The sequence below is a fragment of the Triticum dicoccoides genome, chromosome 3A (genome assembly GCF_002162155.2).
Source record: "Triticum dicoccoides isolate Atlit2015 ecotype Zavitan chromosome 3A, WEW_v2.0, whole genome shotgun sequence".
Taxonomy (NCBI): Eukaryota; Viridiplantae; Streptophyta; class Magnoliopsida; order Poales; family Poaceae; genus Triticum; species Triticum dicoccoides.
The window spans coordinates 109,687,697-109,710,012 of record NC_041384.1 but is presented as its reverse complement, the minus strand read 5'-3'; the positions used below and the strand labels follow the sequence as shown (position 1 = coordinate 109,710,012).

At 46.1% G+C, this 22,316-nt stretch overlaps 3 protein-coding genes and 1 pseudogene across 5 annotated transcripts in view; 2 read left to right on the top strand and 2 right to left on the bottom strand.

The window, feature by feature from the left end:
* Positions 1-13,451: 13,451 nt before the first annotated feature.
* Positions 13,452-16,482, top strand: LOC119267446. 2 transcript variants are annotated; one of them, XR_005132452.1, is made up of 6 exons: positions 13,452-13,804; positions 14,682-14,802; positions 15,161-15,282; positions 15,391-15,517; positions 15,596-15,755; positions 16,012-16,482. XR_005132452.1 is itself a non-coding variant. In XM_037548828.1 (6 exons), the coding sequence occupies exons 1-6, from the start codon at positions 13,497-13,499 to the stop codon at positions 16,019-16,021; spliced, it is 843 nt and encodes a 280-aa protein (XP_037404725.1). In that variant the 5' UTR covers positions 13,454-13,496; the 3' UTR covers positions 16,022-16,482. The 2 variants fall into 2 exon arrangements, 1 of the variants encoding a protein (XP_037404725.1); XM_037548828.1 differs by having other exon boundaries at positions 13,454-13,804; positions 15,391-15,512.
* Positions 16,483-17,428: 946 nt separating this feature from the next.
* On the top strand, positions 17,429-19,489 carry LOC119267443 (putative pentatricopeptide repeat-containing protein At1g17630). Its single transcript, XM_037548825.1, has one exon. It carries the CDS (start codon positions 17,429-17,431, stop codon positions 19,370-19,372), a length of 1,944 nt encoding a protein of 647 aa, XP_037404722.1. The 3' UTR covers positions 19,373-19,489.
* LOC119267445 lies at positions 19,343-20,321 on the bottom strand (annotated as a pseudogene).
* Positions 20,322-20,480: 159 nt separating this feature from the next.
* LOC119267444 overlaps positions 20,481-22,316 on the bottom strand; it is a 3,951-nt gene continuing 2,115 nt past the window's right edge. The window contains exons 1-5 of one of the 2 annotated variants that reach the window (XM_037548826.1): positions 21,822-22,236; positions 21,374-21,426; positions 21,177-21,276; positions 20,953-21,051; positions 20,481-20,860 (exon numbers count right to left, since the gene is read on the bottom strand). In XM_037548826.1, coding sequence (XP_037404723.1) covers positions 20,699-20,860; positions 20,953-21,051; positions 21,177-21,276; positions 21,374-21,426; positions 21,822-22,178 — 771 coding nt within the window. In that variant the 5' untranslated portion in view covers positions 22,179-22,236 and the 3' untranslated portion in view covers positions 20,481-20,698. Of the gene's footprint in view, positions 20,861-20,952; positions 21,052-21,176; positions 21,277-21,373; positions 21,427-21,821; positions 22,237-22,316 lie in introns of those variants that run through there. The other variant, XM_037548827.1, reaches the window with a different exon arrangement.

Sequence of the window (22,316 nt, the reverse complement as noted above, 5' to 3'; positions counted from 1 at the left end):
ATGAATGGAATGAAGAGAGTTCTATAGATGGACCATGTGAAAGAAAGTCAATTGTATCTTCTTTCTAGAAAACCAATATAGACGTAGACACTTACTCCCTCCGTTTTTTTAGTTTGTAAGTAAGATTTGGTCAAAGTCAAACTTTGTAAAGTTTGACCAACTTTATAAAAAAATCAATATCTACAATACTAAATCTATATGGTATGAACATTAATTTTATGATGCATTTAACAATATTGATTTCATATTGTGAGTCTTGATATTTTTTTCTATAAACTTGGTCAAAGTTAACAAAATTTGACTTTGATCAAATCTTATATGCAGACTAAAAAGAAACGGAGGGAATACAAACACATGCATATGCTCACATCTATGATCACGTAAAAAAACTAGTTGTATCTATTCACGATGAGTACAGCTGGCCTGCGAAAGAAAGCACACACAGTTGCACCGGAACGTATGTATAGTTTCGTCCGGCCCGCCAAAGTGTTGTTCGGATCCCGAGTTCACTTGGGTGAACAGTAAAATCATAAAAAGTAGAAAAAATATTTTAAAAATCTGTTTTTTTAGGAAAAGGGCTCTCGGCTCCGGCTCCATTTGTATTACCAAATGAAACCCAGAGAATCCAACATTTTGTTACAAGCACGCGGGGGAATAAACAGCACATACGCTGCCCCGCCAAAATGAGTTGTCCAAGCCTCAGAAGGTAGAACGCTAATATTACTTAACTACTACAAGAGAAAAAGCTATCCTCAAAGGAACTACCAACCGGCAGAGAACATTAGATGGGAGCCGCGGCTAGGAAGTTGAAGCTCAGTGGACCACTCAGATCTTAGTCAAGGCACGGTTTATGTAGCACCTCTGAGAATTGCAGTAGGCCTATCCAGGGTCTGGCCACATCAGGAGGGAGGCTCGCGCTTTCTGCTCCAGCTTTCTCACCAAGAGCATCACTTTTTCTTTGACAGGGCCAGAGCATCGGACCATCCAACTGCTTAGTATAGTAGCAGTTTTCCTCCACAGGACCTGCATCCCAAGCCAGGGGACATGATTGAAGCAAATGTCATTACGATATTTCCATAGAGTCCAAAGGACAGCAGGATGTAGCAAATAGTCCGCTGAGTGACTCTTGTTATTACACCACCAGGCCAGCTTGTCATCAATGGACATTCTAGCGTGTTTATTGGATATATAAAAAATCACTCTCCATAGATCAATCGCAACAATGCAGCCAAAAAATAAATGTTCAACAGATTCAGATTCATTGCAGAAAAGACAAGTAGTATCTTCTACATGTTGTCTTTTTTGCAGATTACTTGTCGTTAATAGTTTGTTTTTGACCATAAGCCAGAGAAAAATCTGAATCCTCAGGGGGACATTAATTTTCCAAATAACTGGCAGGTTACCCGGATGAATCCCCCTAAAATTTATAATGTTGCAGAAAGATTTTACAGTGTAGACACCTTTATGATCATAATTCCAGAGGATTGTATCTTCTCTGTCCTCCAGCTTAATATTAATAATGCGACTGAACAGATCATTCCAATCAGCTAGCATTTTTTTGGGTAAAACACCTCCTAAAAGTAATTTTAAAATTAGTGCCATCCCACGCTTCACTAATAGAAATATTCTGGTCATTGGCAATACTGTACAAGTCCCAAAATTGGGTAGCAAGAGTGGTATGCCCAATCCACTGGTCTTCCCAAAATCTAATACTTTTGCCATTACCAACTATCCAGGAATATCCCATTCTAGTGGCTTTAGCAGCCCAAAGGATCCCTTTCCAGAAAGGGGAAGCACCATTACTAGGGCAAGTAAAATATTAGGGCTGCTAGTTCTATATTTGGCATCAATAATTTGCTTCCAAATCCTGCCCTCATCCAGGAAATATCTCTTAATCCAGGAAGCTAATAGGCATAGATTCATGTCAGCAATATTGGGGATACCCAGGCCCCCATGTTGCTTTTGTAGGGTCACACTCTCCCAGGCAGCCAGGTGATATTTATGATGACTCTCATAGTCATCCCAAAAACAGTGAGCTAATTGAGAATTAATTAGCTTTATGGCCCATTTTGGGAATTTAATGATCCCCATAAGGTAGCCAGGAATAGTAGCTAGGCAGGTCTTCACTAGAGTGAGTCTCTTGCCAGAAGATAGTAATCTCCCTCTCCACCCAACTCCTCTTTTAATAATTTTATCAATAGTAGGCTAGAGCTCACTTTTCTTTAGTTTTCTGTGATGTAGAGGAGCACCTAGATATTTAATAGGGAACTCGCTAAGTTTGCACCCAAGGATCTGAGAAAATATATTGGCATCATCTCCATTTATATTAATGGGCACCAGGTCACATTTATGAAAATTAATTCTCATACCAGATAGTTGTTCAAAACAGGAAAGCAACCATTTAAGGTGTCTGGCATGGGATGAGTTATTACTCAGAAAAAGTAAAGTGTCATCAGCATATTGCATACTAATGATGCCAGCTGGATTGGAGCTATGGAATAAACCTTCAAGAATATTATTCCTGGAAGCTTTAACAAGGATTCTAGTAAACACATCAGCTACTAGGTTGAAAATTAGAGGGGAATATGGGTCCCCTTGTCTAACCTCTTTACCAGCAACAAAGAAATCATTGTTGTTATTATTAATATTAACTCCAACAGAGCCTTTATATAGAAGGGATTTAACTTTCTGCATTCACTTAGTGCTAAATCCTCTCTTATGCATCATGTCCATCAGGAATTCTCTGTTGATCATGTCATAAGCTTTTTCATAATCTAGCTTAAACACAAAACCAGACTACTTACTGGAGTGTACAGAATGGATAATTTCATGGGTTGTGATAATGCTCTCAGCAATAAATCTGCCTTTTATGAAGGCTGTCTGGTTCAAAGAAATAAGGTCTTTGCAGATAGGGCCAAACTTATTAGTGGCACATTTAGCAAAGATCTTAAAACTACAATTAATCATAGCAAGAGGCCTGAATTTCTCCATTCTAGTGGCATCTGCCTCTTTTGGAATTAAAGTGAGTAGGAAGAAGTTAAGTCTAAATAGGTCTAGATAACCTTTCTCCCAATCATGAAACAAAGCAAATAGGTCACCTTTAATAAGATCCCAAAATTGCTGATAAAATAAAAAGGGAAATCCATCTGGACTAAGAGCTCCTTCAGCATATGAGCCAAATATAGGTTGATGTTAATTTTATCTTGGAAACCAAATAATTTTTTGTAATAATCCACAGCAATATTCATGATACCTTCAGGGTCGGTTACAGTACATGTGTTTCCTTCAAGCGCCATGATCTGCTTCTTTCTCCTCTTTTGATTAGCTACAGCTTTGAAGTAGCCAGCATTTAAGTCTCCTTCTAGGATGTCTCTCTCCCTAGATCTCTGTCTGGCCTTGATTTATTCTTTCCTCCAGATTTCCTCCAGGCCCCCTGCAATTTTTTTATTCTTTTGTTAGTATTAGGAGAGGGGGTTGGATTCAGAAAAAATATCTAGACAATTATACTCAGCCACTGAGGCTTGTTTTTTCCTGTTCCGCTCTCTCATAGTTGGCTATCCAACCTTTAATGGCTTTTCTGGAATTTCGAATCTTGAACTGCCAAACATCTATTGCCTTTTTAAAAGGGCATTTAGCAATCCAAGCTTTAATCACAACATCTCTAAACCCATCTACTTCCAAGCACCACTTTTCAAATCTAAAATGCTTTTCTTTGGGAATGGAGAAAGCACAGGTATTAATTACCAAAGGAGTGTGGTCACTCCCTAATCTAGGTAGGGCTTTAAGGTGCACACCAGGGAAAGCAGAAGCCCAGTCAGTGGTCATGAATACTCTATCTATAGTAGCCGTCACTAAATTGTCCTGGTTATTGCCCCAGGTATACTTTCTCCCATTTATCTTGAGCTCTAAGAGACCAAATCTATTGATCCAGTCATTGAAGAGGTCAGCCCAGTGTTGATTAATAACACCAATGCTTTTATCACTAGCCTCTCTAATAAGATTGAAATCACCACCCACCAGGGTGGGTCCTGTCCAGCCAGTCAGCAAGATGTGGAGTTCATTAATGAAATCCATTTTAAACTGGTCATAGGCAGAGCCATACACAGAAACAAGTCTCCAAATGGAGAGATCCTGTTTGTTTTTAAGTAAGCAGGAAATACTGAAATTATGCAAATCACACTGGACTAAGTCAAATAGATCCACTTTACAACCAATTAAAATCCCTCCCGTGGTGTTAATTGCAGGGAGCCATTTCCATTGGAAATTAGATCTAGGATCAATTGCTTCAAGTTGAAGAAGAGTACATTCTTCTTTCTTGGTCTCAGAAATACAAATAAAATCAGGACTATTGGCTCTAATGAGCTCTTTAAATTTGTCAACTTTAATGGGGCCATTTAGCCCTCTAATATTCCAAAAAATACCTATCATTTAATAATAAAATCAATTTTCCTTCTCCCTCTACAGGAGTTAGATTTCCTATTAACCTCAATCCAGGGGGAGTCTGATTGAGGGAGCACATTTATATGTGTCTCCTCCTCTGGCTCAACATTCATCCCAGGATTGGTATTAGTAACATTAAATTCCTCACCGGTAATATCAATACTAGGAGGTAAAAATGTATCAGGATTTTCAGAATTAAATTTAGTAAGTCTATCTAACTCAATTTGCTTAATAGTGCAAATGTTATCTTTGATATTATCTCTGCTAGTCCCCAAGTTAATACTTGAGCACTCTGCAGTTTTAATTAAGAGAGAATCATCTAAGCAAGCAAAAGAGTTATGGGTACCTTTTCTTATAGTAGGTTTTTCCAGGTTCTTAATTTGCTTCAACTCCTGAGCTTTTTGAAGAGCTGGCCTGCTATCATTCCTGTTCCTGGCGCTAGCCCTAGAGGCCGCTACAGGGCCCCACTTCTGCTGAGTACTAGTGTACTTCTAGAAAACAGGTTTGTCAGCGGCAGCTTCAAATTGGTCAAGGAGAGGGGTGCCCATGGAATCATTGTGGGTCTTCCTTACTGCCTCTAGGTAGCTTTTGTTCATAGGTGCACCCATAAACTTGGAGGAGGCTAGATTTTCTTCATTGCCTCTGGGAGCAGGTGTAGAGCACTTTTGCATAGTCCTGGCTCCATTGGATCCAGTAGAATGATGCTTATCTTGGGTCTTGGGGTTGCTATTACCAGTATCCATGTCTTCTCCTAGCAAGTCATCACCACTGGAATCAAACTCTTCTTCAGTGTGCTTGTTCTGAGAGGGATTGTTGTCATCAGGGCCTGGAGGATTATCTGACTCATGTCCACTAACAACCTCAGACTCCACAGTAAACTGCAGTAAATATAACTCATGGTGTATCTCCACCATCCTGTCTCTTGGGATCTTAGTAGAGTCTCTCACAGCTACCTGGATTCTCACCCTCTCATAGAAGCTCCTGAAGATAGTGTGCCAATCCACATTAACAAGGACACCAAGCATACTAGATATTTGAGAGATAATGCTCCAGGATATCCACTTAGGAGGCAGTCCTTCAATCACAATCCAAGTTTCATCCACAGTGTCAAAGGCTGGCATTTCACCACTCCAGTCACTAAAAGATATAGTCACTCCTTCTTTCTTCAGGTTGACAGATGGGTATTCTACCAAATCTTTGATCTTCTTGTTAGGGGGAAACCTGACAATGAATTTTTTTCTCATCATATCTTCTGATCTGCCAAGGCCAGTTAGTTTTCCATATATCAGAAAAACAAATACCCAGCTCTTTCTCAGTAATATCTCCTTTTTCTATTAAAACAAGTCCAACATTCCCAAAATTCAGCCACTCACGGTCTTCCTTGCCACCAGTTTCAGTATGAAAGAAGCCTAGTCCATTGTTGGCACTCCCCTAGTACATGGCAGCAGGGTAGGGTTTGTACCAGGTGGGACATGCATCCATGTGATGGCCAGGGGTCTTGCAAATGAAACATAGCTTTGGGGTGGGACACATTCCCACAAAGTGGCCTGGGAGACCACAATTGTAGCAAATCGCCCCAATGAACTTAGGATCCACATTAAAGGAGGAGGATTCATCACTAGCAGTAGTAGCAGTTGCATGCTTGTTCCTTTGGTTCTTCTTTTTCTTGTTCTTGCTGGAATCCTGGTGGCTATTCTGCACACTTCCTCTAGTAGATGACCCACTTCCTCCAAACTGGACCTGCTGCATCTGAGGGTTGAATTGCTGAGGGAAAACCTGAGTAGGGGGCAAATATTGTAAGGGGAACTGCTGCTGGTTCACCCATTATGGCATCTGTTGTATCTGCTGCATCTGGGGATTCCAGCCTCCCTGATATCCATACACTTGCCCTCCTGCCTGCATCATAGCTTGAGCAGAACCAACTGGAAACAAGGGGCTTGGTGTAGATCGACATCGGCGGCGCGGCTTGAGGTGCCTGAGGAACAAGGGGGGGCGGAGCAGTCCCATCCTGCCCCGACGGAGTGGGAGCAAGAGGACGACCATTGCGGCCCCTTCCCGAACCATATCTCCCACCTCGGTTGCTAGCATCTCTTCCTCCTCCAGCCATCTTGACAATGGAAGCAAAAGGAATCTTGCCCGATTTCCTAGCCCAGAAGTCTCGAGAGAAGGAGAAGAATTTTGGAGCAGGCAGACGATCTGATTTACCGACTGGGTGGCAATCTGCTTCAGTGAAATCTCGTGAACTGAATTTGTCCTTCCTAACCCACACTAGGTTAGATCTGTTGAAGCTGCTAGGGGTTGGCCGAACCCTAACTTCTCCCCGACCCTGGCCCTCCTGGTGCGGATCCGGAAGGGGAGGCGCCTTTTGAAGAGGCGCCACCACTCCACCCGCTGGAGGTCTGGTGACGGGGCAAGCGGGGTTCGCTGATAGCTTCTCGTTAACCTGAAGGGCCCTCCTGGCAGTGACTCTTCGACCCGCGCTCCTCCTCACCGGTGAACAGAACAGCATCAACAGCGGCGAAGCTCGCCTACACCTGGCTCTTCCACACATCGCAGGTGAGCCTGGAGACATGAATGCTTGAGCTCCAGCAGAGCTCAATCTCGAATTGACGCCGGCGGCCAGGACGGGATGTTTTGCAGCGGCGCACCCGATGGTACCAGCCCCAGCAAGCCCTCCCATCTCAGCGCCCTGCGAGGATCTTCTGATTTCGCCTCCACCTTCGCCCACTGCACGAACGCGGTCGACGTGGAGTCCGGGTAGCAGGCATCCTCAGCCTCTCTGCCGCCATAGCCTCGTCGTAGATCCGCTTCGCTAGGGCCCTCTGTTCTCCCTCTGCTCTCGAACGGCAGGCTTCTGCATACCTTGTTGCCGCGGCTCGCGTATCTGGATCTCTCGCCGCCGCCGCCGCCGCCTGATCCACCGCCTTCAATTCCTGAATCCGTCGGATCCACGCCGCAGCAGCGGCGCGAATCCTTGTCGCCCGTTCCACCCACCACCGATTCCCCGTCGCCATGAGTATCGCCTGCGGGAGCGGTGAAATCAGTCTCACCAACTCCCCGCAGGTTTCCTGGACTTGGGGAGGGCGAATGGGGGAAGGGGGAAGGGGAGGTGGAGCGCCCGCGGCCGCCGGATCCAGCCTTCTCCGTCGTGGAGGCATGTCGCGAGGTCGGCACGGCTAAATCTGCGGTGGGGGCAATGGCGAGCGGGAGGCGTGGAGTCGCCATGGTTGCGGAGCAGGGAGCGGGGAGCGAGAGGCGAGAGTAAAAATCTGCCGAACATTGACAGATTTTTCGATAGCATGCAAAGTTTTGTCACCTAATGTCATTCGTGAAAAACGTGAGAAAAGACAAAATCAATGCCGAGCTCACATTTTGAGCATCGATTTTGTTCTACTGTTCATCAAAGCTCACGTGAACCCGAAATCAGAAAACCCGCGTCCGGGCCGGCTAGCTAGTTGCTGTACGCATGACAAAACCGTGGGAGGCGGCGACAGGAGCGATCGACGCCGCGACAGCGCGAATGCCAGGTTGCCAACGTCAACTCTGTCGATCGATGGAGGCTCTGCACATACCTGCATGCCCTGGACTGGATGCATGCAGCACGCATGCATACAGGAGTATGTACAGTGCGAAATATTCGATTCCGGCTGGTGGAGTGCTCCGGACCGTACGTCCTAGCTACAGTTGGCCCCGCAGTATTTTCCGCGCGAGATCTCTGCGCCAGATCCGACCCCCTGACGACCGTGCCGTGTCCACGGTAATAATACTGTGCAGTGCATGCTGTCTCCGTGTCTCAGGGTGGCTAGCTGGATACGATCGATGGCTGTCACTCGGTTGGATCGAGTTCGAGCTTGCATTTCGATAATACTGTAGATGATACGCCGATGGATCCCGACAGCGCGGCCCACACCTCCAGCAGCAGCAGGTATATGATGATCAAGTGATCGATCCATGGACCCGAATCCGAATCTTCTCTTCCCGCGGCACACGCAGATTGCTCGACAGCCTAATCTGCCTAATTGTCTTTCTCTTCTCGGGCTTGTCTCTCTTCTCTGCTTCTACTATATCAATCAACGTTGGATTTTGTTGGTGATATTACTACGTGAAAACCAAGTTTCAGTGAAAACCAATGAAAACCACATAAAAATGATGCCTTGACATTTCAAAAATATCTCAAAAAATATATATATGAGATGTTAAGAGCGTGATATTCTATTAGCATGTGAAATTCCCAAACCAAAATATTACCATTTACGAGGTACAAAATAACAAAATCAACATTGAATAGTGCCGAACAATAAATGACACTACTCACTGTCGAATTTGTTTTTTCCATGGCTCGTAAATGATAATGTGTTTGAATTTGAAAATTTGTATGAAAATAGAACGTCTCCCTCTTAACATGCTGTATTTTCTTTAGATATTTTTTTTAACTTTTAAACGTGGTTTTCATGCAGTTTTCTTTGAAACTTGGTTTCCATGTATGTATATAGGATATTCTCTCTAATACTAGTTGCTGCTCTCCAAGGACTGATTGGCGGGGCCACTTGGCATATGTGGTGATCGATGTTAACTCAGATTCAAGAACCGACATGGACTTGGCCTGTTTGTGGATTTTGCTTTCGGAGTTTCTTGTTTATTTAATCCGTTGCTATACCGTATAGCATTCGACATGTCTGGGCTTATTGCAATAGTTTAATGAGATTTGCTTTGGTACACTCACCTTGAAAGGTTTGTAGTTCCGTTATGCAGATCAAAGGCTGAGATTAAAACTTGCCTCTTTTATAACCACACAACAGGTGTGGTCAGCTATTCCAAACTGAAATGGTTGGGCTTACCATCTAAAATAACATGACTCCCTCCGTTCCATAACAAGCATTATGGAATGGGGGAGTAGTGTTTTGTCAAAAATACAAAAATGTTGCTCTCTCAGACAAAAAGTGTTATCACTGCTCGCCGATCTTCTTTGATCAAGCATTGAAGCAAATTAGAATTGGCGACACAACTTAATTGAAGAAAAAAGTGTTACGGGCTATCCATTTGTTTGACCATTTTGGCTTTTGGGAACAACTCGATGAATTTAGTAGATCCTTTTAGGAGGTAAACTTTACTCTCGTGAGATCAGGGGGTAAGCGAATAAGGTAGCACACAAAGAGATAAGGTTGATGGTGTTTTATTTCACCATATTCCCCCCTTTTGCAAGCTCTGTTTCCTTGTATTAACATTTGTTAATCAATATGTACTCCCTTCATTTCATATTTCTTGTCGTGGTTTTACTTTAAAATTTAAATTAAAACATGGAATTTGAAACTAAAACCACAACAAAATATATGGAATGAAGGGAGTACTATTTAAATAGTGTGGTACGGTTTTAAAAAAGATGGCAGAACAACATACGAAAAATGCCTCCTATTTAAGAGTATTTGTACTCCCTTCGTCCCATAATTTAAGATGCTATTACATCTCACATATTAGATATAATAGCATCTTATATTATGGGACAGAGGGAGTCCTATTTTAACAATACATTTCTATTGGCAATAAAATACCAACTTCCTCACACATCAGTTTGCTCGGAAAGAATGTCTTAGATAGTTGGGATAAAGTAGTTTGTGTTTTTTAGGGGAGAAATACTAATTTATGGGTTTTTTAGAATCCAAATACTAATTTATGTAGCAGTTGTTCTTTAGAATTTGTTTCTTGAGAGTCATCAGATTTTTTAGCTTTTTTTTTAGACAAATCAGATTTTTTTTTAGCTGATGTGTGGTTTTTTTTTTTGAGAATCTCACAAAGCTTTATTACTGAATCATAATATTCATAGGTACAAAAAGAAGATCGCCGGGTTGTCCTAGACAAGTGTGTCGGCCAAACCCTAAATATAACGCATGCTTTGCGAGATTATGGGCCTCCGTATTGGAGGTCCTATACTCATGAGTAAACGAACATGAAATAAAGGTAGTTGCTCTAGTCTTGATTTCCTCAACAATGGCTCCAAATTCTGCTGAGCTTCCCTGTCTGATTGCATCTACCACCACCTTGCAATCGGAGGCAACAAGTAAATGGTTGATATAGAGATCTTCTGAAAGTGCTAATGCCTCCCGAACAGCTAGTGCTTCTAGCACTTGGGGGTTGTGCAGTCCTCTGAAAACGAGAGCTGACGCTCCCATGAACAAACCTCTCTCATCCCTGCAAACCACACCAACTGCGCCAAACGTACCTGGGCGTGACACGGCCGCGTCCACATTGAGTTTGTAGTAATCTGTTGGTGGTGGAATCCACGTACGGGGTCGTGGTACTGCTATCCCATGTGCTTCCTCCTTCTTCTTCAAAAACTCTATGTCTGATAAGTAAGCTTTGATGAAGTTGTCAGTGGCAAACGGAGTCTGGTATATATCCTCATGTATAGCTTTCCGTCTTGCACTCCAAATCGCCCATAAAGTAACAATCATCAACTGAAATTGCTCCGGTGGAAGAGAGTCATTCATGGCAAAGAGCCACAGCCGTGCGTCAGGTTCTGAGGTTGCCCACATGTGCTCGACCATCTCGGCTTCTGAAAGTGCCCACACACACCTAGACACATTACACTCCAGCAAAGAATGCCGCCAGCTATCCTGCCCTCCGCATAGGGAGCAAGCACTCGTAGTGGCCATATGACGATGGTTTAGGACATCTCCCGTAGGGAGTGAGTGTTGCGCCAATCGCCAAGTGAAAAAGCGCAGTTTCGGTGGCACTGACATGTTCCATAGCGAGTTCCACCCCCTCATCTCATGTTCAGAGTTGGAAGGATCCTCCCTTTCCTTCAGCCATGCCTCGCGCCCAATCTTGATCTTGACAATCATCTTATAAGCTGACCGTACAGAAAAACGCCCCCTTGGATCATCATTCCATGCCCAAAAATCGTCCACACGCCGTGTACAGAGCGGTATTTGCAAGATCGCCTCCACATCAATGGGTATGAACACCTGTCTAAGCAAGTCCTCTCGCCACGCAGCTCTAGTGTGGTCGATCAAATCAGAAACCAGTTGCGGTGGGTCAGCAACTAAGGAGGCCACCGGCTTCATCATTCCGTCCCTTGGGATCCAACTATGTTGCCATATGTTCATGGTAGTTCCATCACCAATACGCCGGATAGCTCCTTGGGTGATAATATCTCTCCCATCAAGTATAGATCGCCACACCTGAGAAGGATGTGGACCTAGTTGAGCTTCAAGGACTGTACATTGTGGAAAATATGATGCTTTAAGGATTTGTGCACTAAGAGAGGAGGGATCATTCAATAATCTCCAAATTTGCCGAGACAAAAGTGCCAAGTTGAAGATTTCTATATCCCGAAAGCCAAGTCCTCCCAAACTTTTCGGTCGGGTCATCAAATCCCAAGCTACCCAACATGGTTTCCTCTTGCCTCTCTTGCTCCCCCACCAAAATTGACGAATGAGTGACGTAATGCTTCCACAAAGGCCTCGAGGTAATCTGAAGCAAGACATCGAAAAAACTGGTAAAGCTTGAGCCACAGATTTTATGAGAACCTCCTTTCCTGCCACTGATAAAAGTTTCTCCATCCATCCCTTTATCCTTTCCCAAACTCTGTCTCGTAAATATTTGAAGGTGCCATTTTTGGACTGTCCAACATCGGTCGGCAGACCCAAATACTTTTCACTCAAAGACTCATTCTGCACATTAAGTATATTCTTTATCTCCACCCTAAGGGTCTCCAGGCATCCCTTACTGAAAAATATGGACGATTTATCATAGTTTACCCTTTGGCCCGAAGCCAAGCAATATGCATCAAGTAGGTTTGAAACCTCATTTGCCCCCTGGACACTAGACTTGAAAAGCAACAGGCTGTCATCTGCAAACAAAATGTGGTTCACTACCGGAGCCGTGGGCGCCACCTTTATGCCACCGAGCACTAATGACTGAGAACTGTGTTTTAAAAGGCACGAAAGGCCCTCTGCTGCAATCAAGAATAAGTAAGGGGAAATAGGATCTCCCTGCCTGATACCCCTGGAAGGTGAGAAGCTCTCTAATATTTCTCCATTAAACAAGACCGAGAATGAAACAGAAGTGATCATGCTCATAACTGTATGGATCCAATCTGGTGCAAAGCCAAGCTTAACCATAATTGCCTTTAGATAAGGCCACTCTAGTCTGTCATATGCCTTCATCATATCAAGCTTAAGTGCATAAAAGTTGTTTGTCTTGGATCTGTTTCTCTTCATGAAGTGCAAACATTCATACGCACAAATAATATTATCCGTGATCAACCTCCCGGGAACAAAGGCTGATTGCTCATTTGAGATAATATCTGGCAATATCAACTTCAATCTATTCGACACCACTTTAGAAGCTATTTTATAAATCACATTGCAAAGGCTGATAGGCCTAAACTGGGTAAGTAGAGTGGGATTTTGTACCTTGGGTATCAACACGAGTACCGTATCATTAATGCTTGCAGCAGTCTCCTCTCCACGGATGATCCGAAGCACCACTTTAGTTACTTCATCCCCACAAATGTCCCAGTGGCGCTGATAGAAGTGTGCAGAAAAACCATCTGGCCCCGGTGCCTTCGTAGGAAACATCTGAAACAGGGCCTGCTTTACTTCCTCATTTGTGTAAGGAGCGCAAAGCGAAGCATTCATCTCTGGTGTCACTTTCCGAGGCACATGTTGTAATACATCATCTACCCCCTGTACACCTTCCGTCGTGTACAAGGTTTTATAGAAATCTGTCACAAGTTGTTTCATCTCAGCCTTGTCCTCTACTCTTATACCCAGCGCATTGTGTAGAGCTCGAATCATATTCTTCCTACGCCGCATATTTGCTCTCATGTGAAAAAAAATTGTGTTACGATCACCCGCAGTCAGCCACTGTATGCGCGATCTTTGTCTCCACATTAACTCCTCCCTATAATAGAGCTCAACCAGTCGTTCATTCAACTTTTGCTCAAGGTGATTTGGAGAGAGAATCCCTAAAAATGAAGGCCCAAAAGAATAAGACGGCCCATGAGAATCGGATCTAGGCCTGCAGCCGGAGTCGCCGCATCTGAAAATCTAGGCATGCATCTCGCCGCCGACTACCCCAACCGCGGCGGTGGCCGCCTCGGCCTAGGGCCATTCGCGGCTGCCGTGCTCCGCACCGATAACCGTCGCCGTGCGATTGCAGGCGGCGCGGTCCTCGCCTCGGCGCTGCTTCTCGTGGCCACACCACGCCTCCGCCACTCGCCGGCGCTCCACCTCTTCGCCGACATGCGCAACCTCCTCGGCGTGCCCAACACCCTCAACGTGCTCACCGCCTACCCGCTTCTCCTTGCTGGAGTACCAGGACTTATCCTTTGCCTCTTCGGCAGCGGATGCTTCGGCATAAGGTGAGCCATGCCCTTTCTCTTGCTCGCACGCCAGCTGTTTGGTGAAATGTCTAGCTTAAAGAACTAAAGAAGTGAATACATTTTATTTTTTCTTCACATGATATGCACCATTTGGAGGGTTTTGCTGTACTTGTTTCTAAAGAATGCGACGAATAATCAAATTGTCAAATTAGCAGTAACAGACCTTGAACAATATTATGAAGGAGGCACATCTTATCAATTATGCTTGAGAACCTTACAAGAGAGTTCTTAGTGTGTATACCTAGCAAGTAAGAACACATTATTAATGGATGCTGCGTGATCTAAATGACAGTATTGCTGAAAGGGATGGCCATGAACATGATTCACCATGGCCCCGATGAGGCTCCAGCTCCACTTATTGAGAATATGTGATGATGCTCTAATCAATGGGAATATTTCTTATCCAGTGGGAATTGAAATGTTTTGCTGTTATATGGGAAATTTACCATGTTTTCCTTCCTATTGCTAGATTTCTTGATGAAATGCATGAGCTTTGGGAATCCGCAGTCTTGCAACAGAGTAGAATAAATCAGTCAGTGGGATTTGAATGTGGGTGGTAGGCTAAACTGTTCAGTTAAGATGTGTGTGATATTCCTGTTTGCAGAAACCTGTTATTTAGTGCACAACTATTGTCCTGTGGCTTGCTGCCTAAACAATTTTGCTATCATTGTTAAAAGAACAGGCCGGAGTGAAATGATAGTGTGCTCCTTTCATTGTGTTAAGTTTCACAGAAGAAAAATTTGTAGCTGAGATTTGGCACTTCAAATAAAATTGTCTTCTTGTGTTCTGCTGAATATGTCAAATGAATTATACTGGTGTTTAATAAAACCTATGTTACTTTGTGGAAATTATGTAGCTTAAGGTGGGAGGCCTCGGGATGGTTCCTCTTCTATGCAGGGAATGTAGGGGCAGCATTTGGCTCAGCTTACTATCACCTCAAGCCAGATGATGACCGGTTAATTTGGGACAGGTTGCCGGTATTCTAAACATTTCTTCTTTCTGCCATCCTCCCCTCTGCAGTTTCCTAATTATTAGTTGGTCTTTTTGGTGTACTTAGGGAGTTTTTTGTTATTTTAACTTCTGATTTACATAGTTTGGACTCTGATGGTAAATTACTCTGTTAAAAATGCAGTTTGCCTACTTACATTTTAAATCCAAGCATTCACCATAGGCGAAAAATATCTGTATCTGGGTTTCCATGTGATTTTGATATGAAATATTATTGTGCTATGTATCTGATCTGAATATTCTTTTGCTGCATAAATCAATGTGATCAATGAGTTTTGACAAAGCTTTTGTTGAGACGAATGTTTACTGGATGCTCTCACAATGCAGATGATGATGTCGGCCTCCTCGCTTTTGTCGATATTGGTAATTGAAAGAGTTGATGAGAGGGCTGGATTATCTTGTTTGATCTCGCTCTTGTCTCTTTTATTGGTGAGCAGTGTGTGTGAAAGGTATGGACAAGTGCGCAGTTGTTGAGCTTCTTTATTCTAATATCGATGTCAAATAAATTCTGAAAATGTGTTATATGTAATGTGTTGTTCTGGCTTGTCTGGCTGCAGGATTCTTGATGATATGCGCCTGTGGGTAGTTTTAAACCTGGTTCCTTGTGTTGCAATTCCTGCACTGCTATTCTTGTTCCCGCCAAAGTATACACACTCAAGATTTTGGTTTCTTGCTACAGGTAAGGTAACAGCGAATTGATCTAATACATCTGAACTTGTTAACCTTAAAAAAAACTCTTATTTAATTGGTATCTCGGTGCAGGCTTTTACCTTCTGGCAAGATTTGAAGGCCTTGCCGACAGAAAGGTTTACAGTGTGAATAGATACTTCATTAGCGGCCATTCCTTGGAGCACCTTTGTTTCGCCATGGTTACATTGATACTTACTGTGATGCTATCCTTCAGAAATATTAAGATCACCAGGTACCAATCAACCGATGTTCGTCACATTTAGATTCTCTGAAGAGCTGCTTTCTTGAATCACTCTGGTCAGTTTGATTTGGTACTTCGTTAGGGTCTGTTACTCGTAAAGGTGGTTGGTCCTCTCCAAAGTAGATAGTAAAATGCTAGTAGTTGCTTAGTACCAATTGCCTCTGTAGTTCATTGCGCTTGACAAATCGTATGCACAAAACACAAGCTACAAGCTTTAGATTAATCTACCATTCTGTCTTCTTGACAGGGACTCGTGACTACAACTCCACCATTGCTTGTTTGTAATACATGGCAAATTTCCTCAGAATTTGTATGTTCGGAAGAGCCCCTCCAGACTCCGGAAGCACCTGAAGAAACGTAAATTGTTGATCTATGTATCCTATTTTCCCACTACCTGGGTGACTGGCGCCCTCCATCCCTAAGTGGCATAGATAAGTCCTGTGAGATTATTTCAAGTGTGTTCATGTGTGAGTTGTTTTTGTTTGGAGCTTGTTAACATTGGAGGACTACACTGCAATTTATACAGATCTCAGCTGTAACAAAACCATAGATTTGTTGCTCACCATAGCTTGCATCCGCTGATTGTTTGAGGTTTGTTCAGTTGATTTTCCTCGAGAAAAAAAGGATTGTTCAGTAGGACTGTACAAGTGTACATTTGTAGTGGGCTACTGGGTAACAACAACAAATCTTTGCTCTAGCTCCAGCAGCTGGAGCAGTATGCGGAGATGTTCTTTCTGCAGAGTCCATGTCACTTCGGTATGGTTTGATTCTAGCCCAGTCTGTTCAGTGTAACAAGCTTGTCACCAATTCCGACAATGTTGAGGTTATTGAGACAATGATCTGGAGGCACATCTTTGGCAGTACTCCCTCTGGTCCTTTTTACTCTGCACATTGGATTTGCTGAAAGTCAAACTTTGCTAAGTTTGACCAAATTTATATTAGAAATTATTAGCATCTATAATATCTCATAAATATGATATGAAAATATATTCCAGATGAATCCGATGATATTGGTGTTGTTATGTGAATGTTTATAATTTTTTATATAAACTTGGTCAAAGTTGGATAAAATTGACTTCGGACAAACCTAATATGCAGAGTAAAAAGGACCAGAGGGAGTACTACCTGCAGCAATCTTCGACGACTGCTATCATCTCGCTTGTGAATCCCACAAACTTTTTTTTGAACATTATTATATACTCCCTTTGTTCATAAATATAAGATGTTTCGGAAATTTCAATATGGACTACATACGAACTAAAATGAGTGAACAAACACAGAAAACATGTTTATGTACATCTGATTCAAAAAAAGGTTAGAACATCTTATATTTGTGAACAGAGGGAGTAGAAGCTAATTCTACTGCGCATCAATTGGCTACAAGTCTGAATTGGCTAGAATGCGTCCTGATCATGGTGCAACAACTTCTTAGATGCCCTATGCACCTGGATGAAGGAAGTAGTTGGTTTAAGAGGCTCCGGGTGAACTGATCCCTCTTATTAATCAAAGACGTTTGGCAGTTTAATTTGAACAACCAAAACGTCTTATATTTTGCAATAGAGGGTGTAACTTATCACAAGCTAATAAAAGGGGCGATGATGATAAAAAAAAAATCTTACCAAGTGGGCGTTATGCTACGCTGGCTGGTAGGACCCATTTGCCAGATGCACCGTCTCCTCCGAACAACCGCTTCTCGTGGATGCATCCGGCAGCGCCACCGCCTCCTCTCCGCCGTCGCTGGCGGCGACCAACCGATCCGCGACCTCCCGCCGACCACCTGCGCGGTCCCATGGAACCGCCTCCTCCGCGCCCACATCTGCCGCTCCCGTCCAGACCTTGCGCTCGCGCTCTACCGCCGCATGCGCGCGCTCTGCCCCGCGCTCCCTAACACCTACACGCTCCCCCTCGCCCTCCGCGCGGCGACCTCCCCACGAATCGCGTCCGCCATCCACGCACACGGCCTCCACCTTAGCTTGCATGCCCACCCGGACGTCGCCGGCCAGCTCCTCGCCGCCTACGCCAGGCACGGCCGCCCCGACGAGGCCCGCCACGTGTTCGACGCAATGCCGTCCAAGAGGACCACCATGTCCTGGAACACGCTCATCTCCGCTTATTCGGTCTGCTGCGACCCCGACAGTGCAATGGCCACGTTCGGGCGCATGGCCGCCGCCGCTGACGAGGCGCTCCCCGACGCCGTGACGTGGACGACGCTGCTCTCGGCGCACGCGAGGTGCGGCAAGCACCCGGTGGTTCTTGAACTGTTCGGAGACATGCACCGCAGCGGATGTGAAGGGAATGCCGAGTCCGTGGCCGTGGCGCTCTCGGCGTGCCCCTACGCCGGCGACCTCGCGTTGGGGAAAGGGAGGGCGATACATGGCTACGGCGTCGCAAAGGGCGTCGTCCGTGGCTACCTGTTCGTCACCAACTCGCTGGTGTGCATGTACGGCAAGCTGGGGAAGATGGACGACGCCCGGAAGGTTTTCGGGGAAGCTGGAGAGAAGAACACCGTGACATGGAACGCCCTCGTCACCAGCTACGCCGCGTCTGGGATGTGCGACGAAGCGTTGGACGTGCTCGTCCGGATGGAGCAGCGTGGCGGCATGGCTGCGCCCAATGTGGTGAGCTGGAGCGCTGTCATTGGCGGCTTCGCGTCGTCCGGTGACAATGAGCGCGCACTGGAGCTGTTCCGGCGGATGCAACGGCGATGGCTTTCGCCGAACGTGGTGACCTTAGCCACCGTTCTCTCAGCCTGCGCCGAGCTACTGGCGGTGCGGTTGGGTCGGGAGGTCCATGCCGGCGCGATCAGATCCATGCTCGACCGGCACTCGCTCGTCGCGAACGGGCTCATCAACATGTACGCCAAGTGCGGGAGAGTGGCCTACGCACGCACGGTGTTCGACGGTATGAAGAGCAGGGACCTGGTCTCCTGGAACTCCATGTTGGCCGGCTACGGGATGCACGGCCTGTGCGACGACGCCCTTGCAGTGTTCGCAGACATGGCCGAAGCTAAGGTCGATCCTGACGGCGTCACCTTCGTCGCCGTTCTGTCGGCGTGCAGCCACGCAGGGCGCGTGTCGGAGGGCCGCCGTCTGTTTGATCAGATGATACTGGAGCACAGGATTTCCCCATCCATGGAGCACTACACGTGCATGGTCGACCTCCTGGGCCGTGCCGGCTTGCTCAAGGACGCGTCTGAGCTCATCGAGACGATGCCGGTGGGAGCCGACCTGTGCGTGTGGGGAGCGCTGCTCAACTCGTGCAGGATCCATGGGGACGCAGCCATGGCCGAAGCCACCATCGCGAAGGTTCTGCAGGCCGGCGCGGAGACCACCGGCAACCACACGCTGATCACGAACCTGTACGCCGCGTGCGGGATGTGGGACGAGTCCAAGAGGGTGAGGGTGATGACGAGAGAGGCCGGCTTGAGGAAGAGCCCCGGGCAGAGCTGGATCGAGGTGAAGAACAAGGTGTTCGCCTTCGTGGCCGGCAGTGTGCCGCCGTCGATGCCCGGAGCTGAGGAGATCTTCAGGGTGCTCGACGATTTGTACAGCGAAATGGACGACGAGAGACACACCATGGAGCACGATCACCACATTGTAAGCGTTTGATAGAAGAGGAAGTGTTTGCGGATACACCTATCTCGTACAGCAGGCAAACAGAGTGAGCAAGTCTTTCAGAATGGTTCTTGTGAACCGAAGAAGAGCCTGAGGGTCCTGCAGATCTCGGCGGGCTCTGCCATGGCGCCGTTGCCGTAGTCCCCGCAGGCGAGCCGCTTGGTCACCGGAGGGATGAGGGAGACGCCGAGGCCGGCGGCGGCGTCGAGATGGCGGCTGGTGAAGGGGTTGTCCCACATGAAGGTGTTCATGGCTGGCGCGACGTAGATGGGCTTGCTGTAGTCCCACGCGCGCACCACGCACGTCAGGAGGTTGTCGCACAGCCCGCCAGCGATCTGAGCGCGGCAGATCGAGAGAAGAAAAAAAATGGTCAAAGCAGGACAGCGACGAGACGCCCACGGTGTGTCCACGGTATTTTACAGTACCTACCTTGGCCAGGGTGTTGGCCGAGAGTGGCGCGATGAGCATGGCGTCGGCCCACTCGCGCAGCTCGATGTGCAGGACCTCGTCGCCGATCCTCCCCCAGGCGGACCACTCGTCGGCGTCGGTGAGGAGGGCGACGCCGCTCGGGAACGACTCCCTGTCGATGAAGTGCAGGGACGAGGCCGTCGCCACCGCCCCGGACGTCGGCCCACTCGGCGAGGCTCCGGCACAGGACCTCGAACTTGATCGCCGCCACGCTGCCGGAGGCGGCGACCAGGACGCGGGGCCTCCGAGGCTGAGTGGCGGCAGCGTCCGGCGTCACGCCCTGCGACGGCTGCTCTCGCGTGGCCATGGCCCTGGTGAAATTACTCTGATGGCTCTTCGTGTTGGATATGGAAAGGCAACTCTCTGAAATCACTAGGTGAAGGGAGGTAACAAGTACACTGTAATTGCGGCACTGAAACGAAATCTGTAGATCGCAAACTGAGGAGGGGGACAAGAAGGCCCGGAGTTTTTTTTTTTTTTGCGGGGAGGAAGGCCCGGAGTTAGCTGGAGAAACAAACAGCAGTAAATGGCGCCAGCGATCCAGAGCGCAGCAGCAGCAGCAGCAACAACAGGCACAGCATCACATCGAGCGGCATTCATCAGTCACCACCACCCAAGGACAACACATTTTCACTTGGATCTGCCCAGTTCAGATCTTATTGAAAGCCACGACTCAAGAGTTCAAGACACAGGAGGAGGATCGAGAGCTCGACGAGCACGATCACACCACCAATGGTTTCAACACACACAAGTTCTCCAAGGGACAGATTCAGTTTCTAGTTGCTGCAGTCTAGACTGATGACCACGAAGATGACACAGTCGGTGCGATCGCCTTGTCTTCTGCCTCGCTGCCTACATGCTGTCCGAGATCGACCTCAGCTTCCCGTCACGGCGCCAGAAAGCGTCGTCCTTCTTCTCCACGGCCAGCAGGTCCTCGAAGGCGGTATCACGCACCCCTTTGGCGAAGGCTCCTTCGCGAATTCTCTTCTCCGCTTCATCGTTGCTCTCCTCCATCTGCCACGGTGAAAGGTTTGGTGTCAAAACACCTGCAGTTCATATCACGGGGGCAAAGGTGTTTGCTTGTGAGCAGAACAGAAGATCGTTACCAGTTTGTAGCACGATGACAGCTGAAGCTGCTCATGGAGATTATGGTAAATGCTGGCATCTTTCTTTAGTCTTTCATATTCGAATTCCAATCTACTCACCTACAACAATGCCCAAGCTATTAAAAAGGCTGAAGTCGGCAAAACACTGCATGTCTGCATCTTCGAATGTTAACAGCATTTCTTAGTTGATGTCGGTATGGGGTTTCTCTTCTCAAATGCCTCACCTGTTCACATAAGCGAAGGTGGTCATGTGAAGACCTACCGTTACGACTGTTGGATAACATGGCCTTCCTTATTGTGATGCTTCTTCGGGTGTTCTCAGACCTGAGATGCACAACACATTACTGAAAGTTTGTACAACATGTGGGGTAATGCATGTCTGAACTCTGAAGGGTAAAGCTGAATGCAAATAGTCACATACTTTTGTAGTAGTTCATCCCTCGCATCTACAAGAGTCTTAAGAAACTCATGGACCTGAAAAAACAAGGTAGAAGTACATGAAGGAATTGGTAAAAGGCACGAAGCCGTGAAGATAACAAAATATACTGTTTTCGGCTGCAAACTTGCAATGGACAAACCCTCCAATACAGGTATGATCCATGATGATCTAACCAAATAAAGGTAAATCTTTAATCATATAGCACTGAACACCTTAAATTCTCATTAAAAACACTAATTAGACGCACAGATTCTACTATGCCCCACTTAAACTGCACAATAACTCCACACCGGTGCACAATTTAGCTATGGAAGTTCACAGAACCACCAAAAATTTAGGTTCCTCTTTTAGAACGCACTCAAATCACACCAACCTCCACATTGAAATCAATTGAAGATGCAAAGCAGAACCGAAGAAAATAGTGTGCAACCTGGTGAAAGAATTCTTCAATACCACCAAAAACCCCAAACAACCGACGATACTCCTTAGTGATCCTTTGTTTCATTGGACCACTCAACCGGGGGAGGAGCAAGATGTTCGGTGTTGGCCCCTTTTCCTCCTCAACAGCCCCCAACTTATCTGTGCGATCCATGCCCTCCTGCTTCCTCCTCAGGTTTTTTCTCTTCTTCCTACTGCCACCAGCAAGTGGCAATGATGGTTGGGGTGATTCAGGTGGGACCTGACGGGACAGGATGGCACAAATAGCAAGGAGGACGAGATAGGAAACCCGCATGGTTGTAGATCTGTAGAAGAAGGTTTGCGACGATATCCTCGATCGCAAGAACATTATAAAGCTAGATCTAGATGTACTTTCTACACAAAAATGTCTTATTTTGTATTCTAGTGGGGGCCACGGGTTTTCACTTTGCTTGCAGCGTGTTTGCATAAGAGCTACTCTAACAGATGCCGCAAATCCGCCCTCCCC

What these genes read in the sequence shown, in the direction of transcription:
- LOC119267443 (XM_037548825.1), top strand. Translation starts at nt 17,429, where the DNA reads ATGCACCGTCTCCTCCGAACAACCGCTTCTCGTGGATGCATCCGGCAG.
- LOC119267446 (XM_037548828.1), top strand. Translation starts at nt 13,497, where the DNA reads ATGCATCTCGCCGCCGACTACCCCAACCGCGGCGGTGGCCGCCTCGGC. An exon ending in AGCGGATGCTTCGGCATAAG is followed by an intron (nt 13,805 to 14,681) that starts GTGAGCCATGCC and finishes GAAATTATGTAG; the next exon opens with CTTAAGGTGGGAGGCCTCGG. An exon ending in GTGAGCAGTGTGTGTGAAAG is followed by an intron (nt 15,283 to 15,390) that starts GTATGGACAAGT and finishes GTCTGGCTGCAG; the next exon opens with GATTCTTGATGATATGCGCC.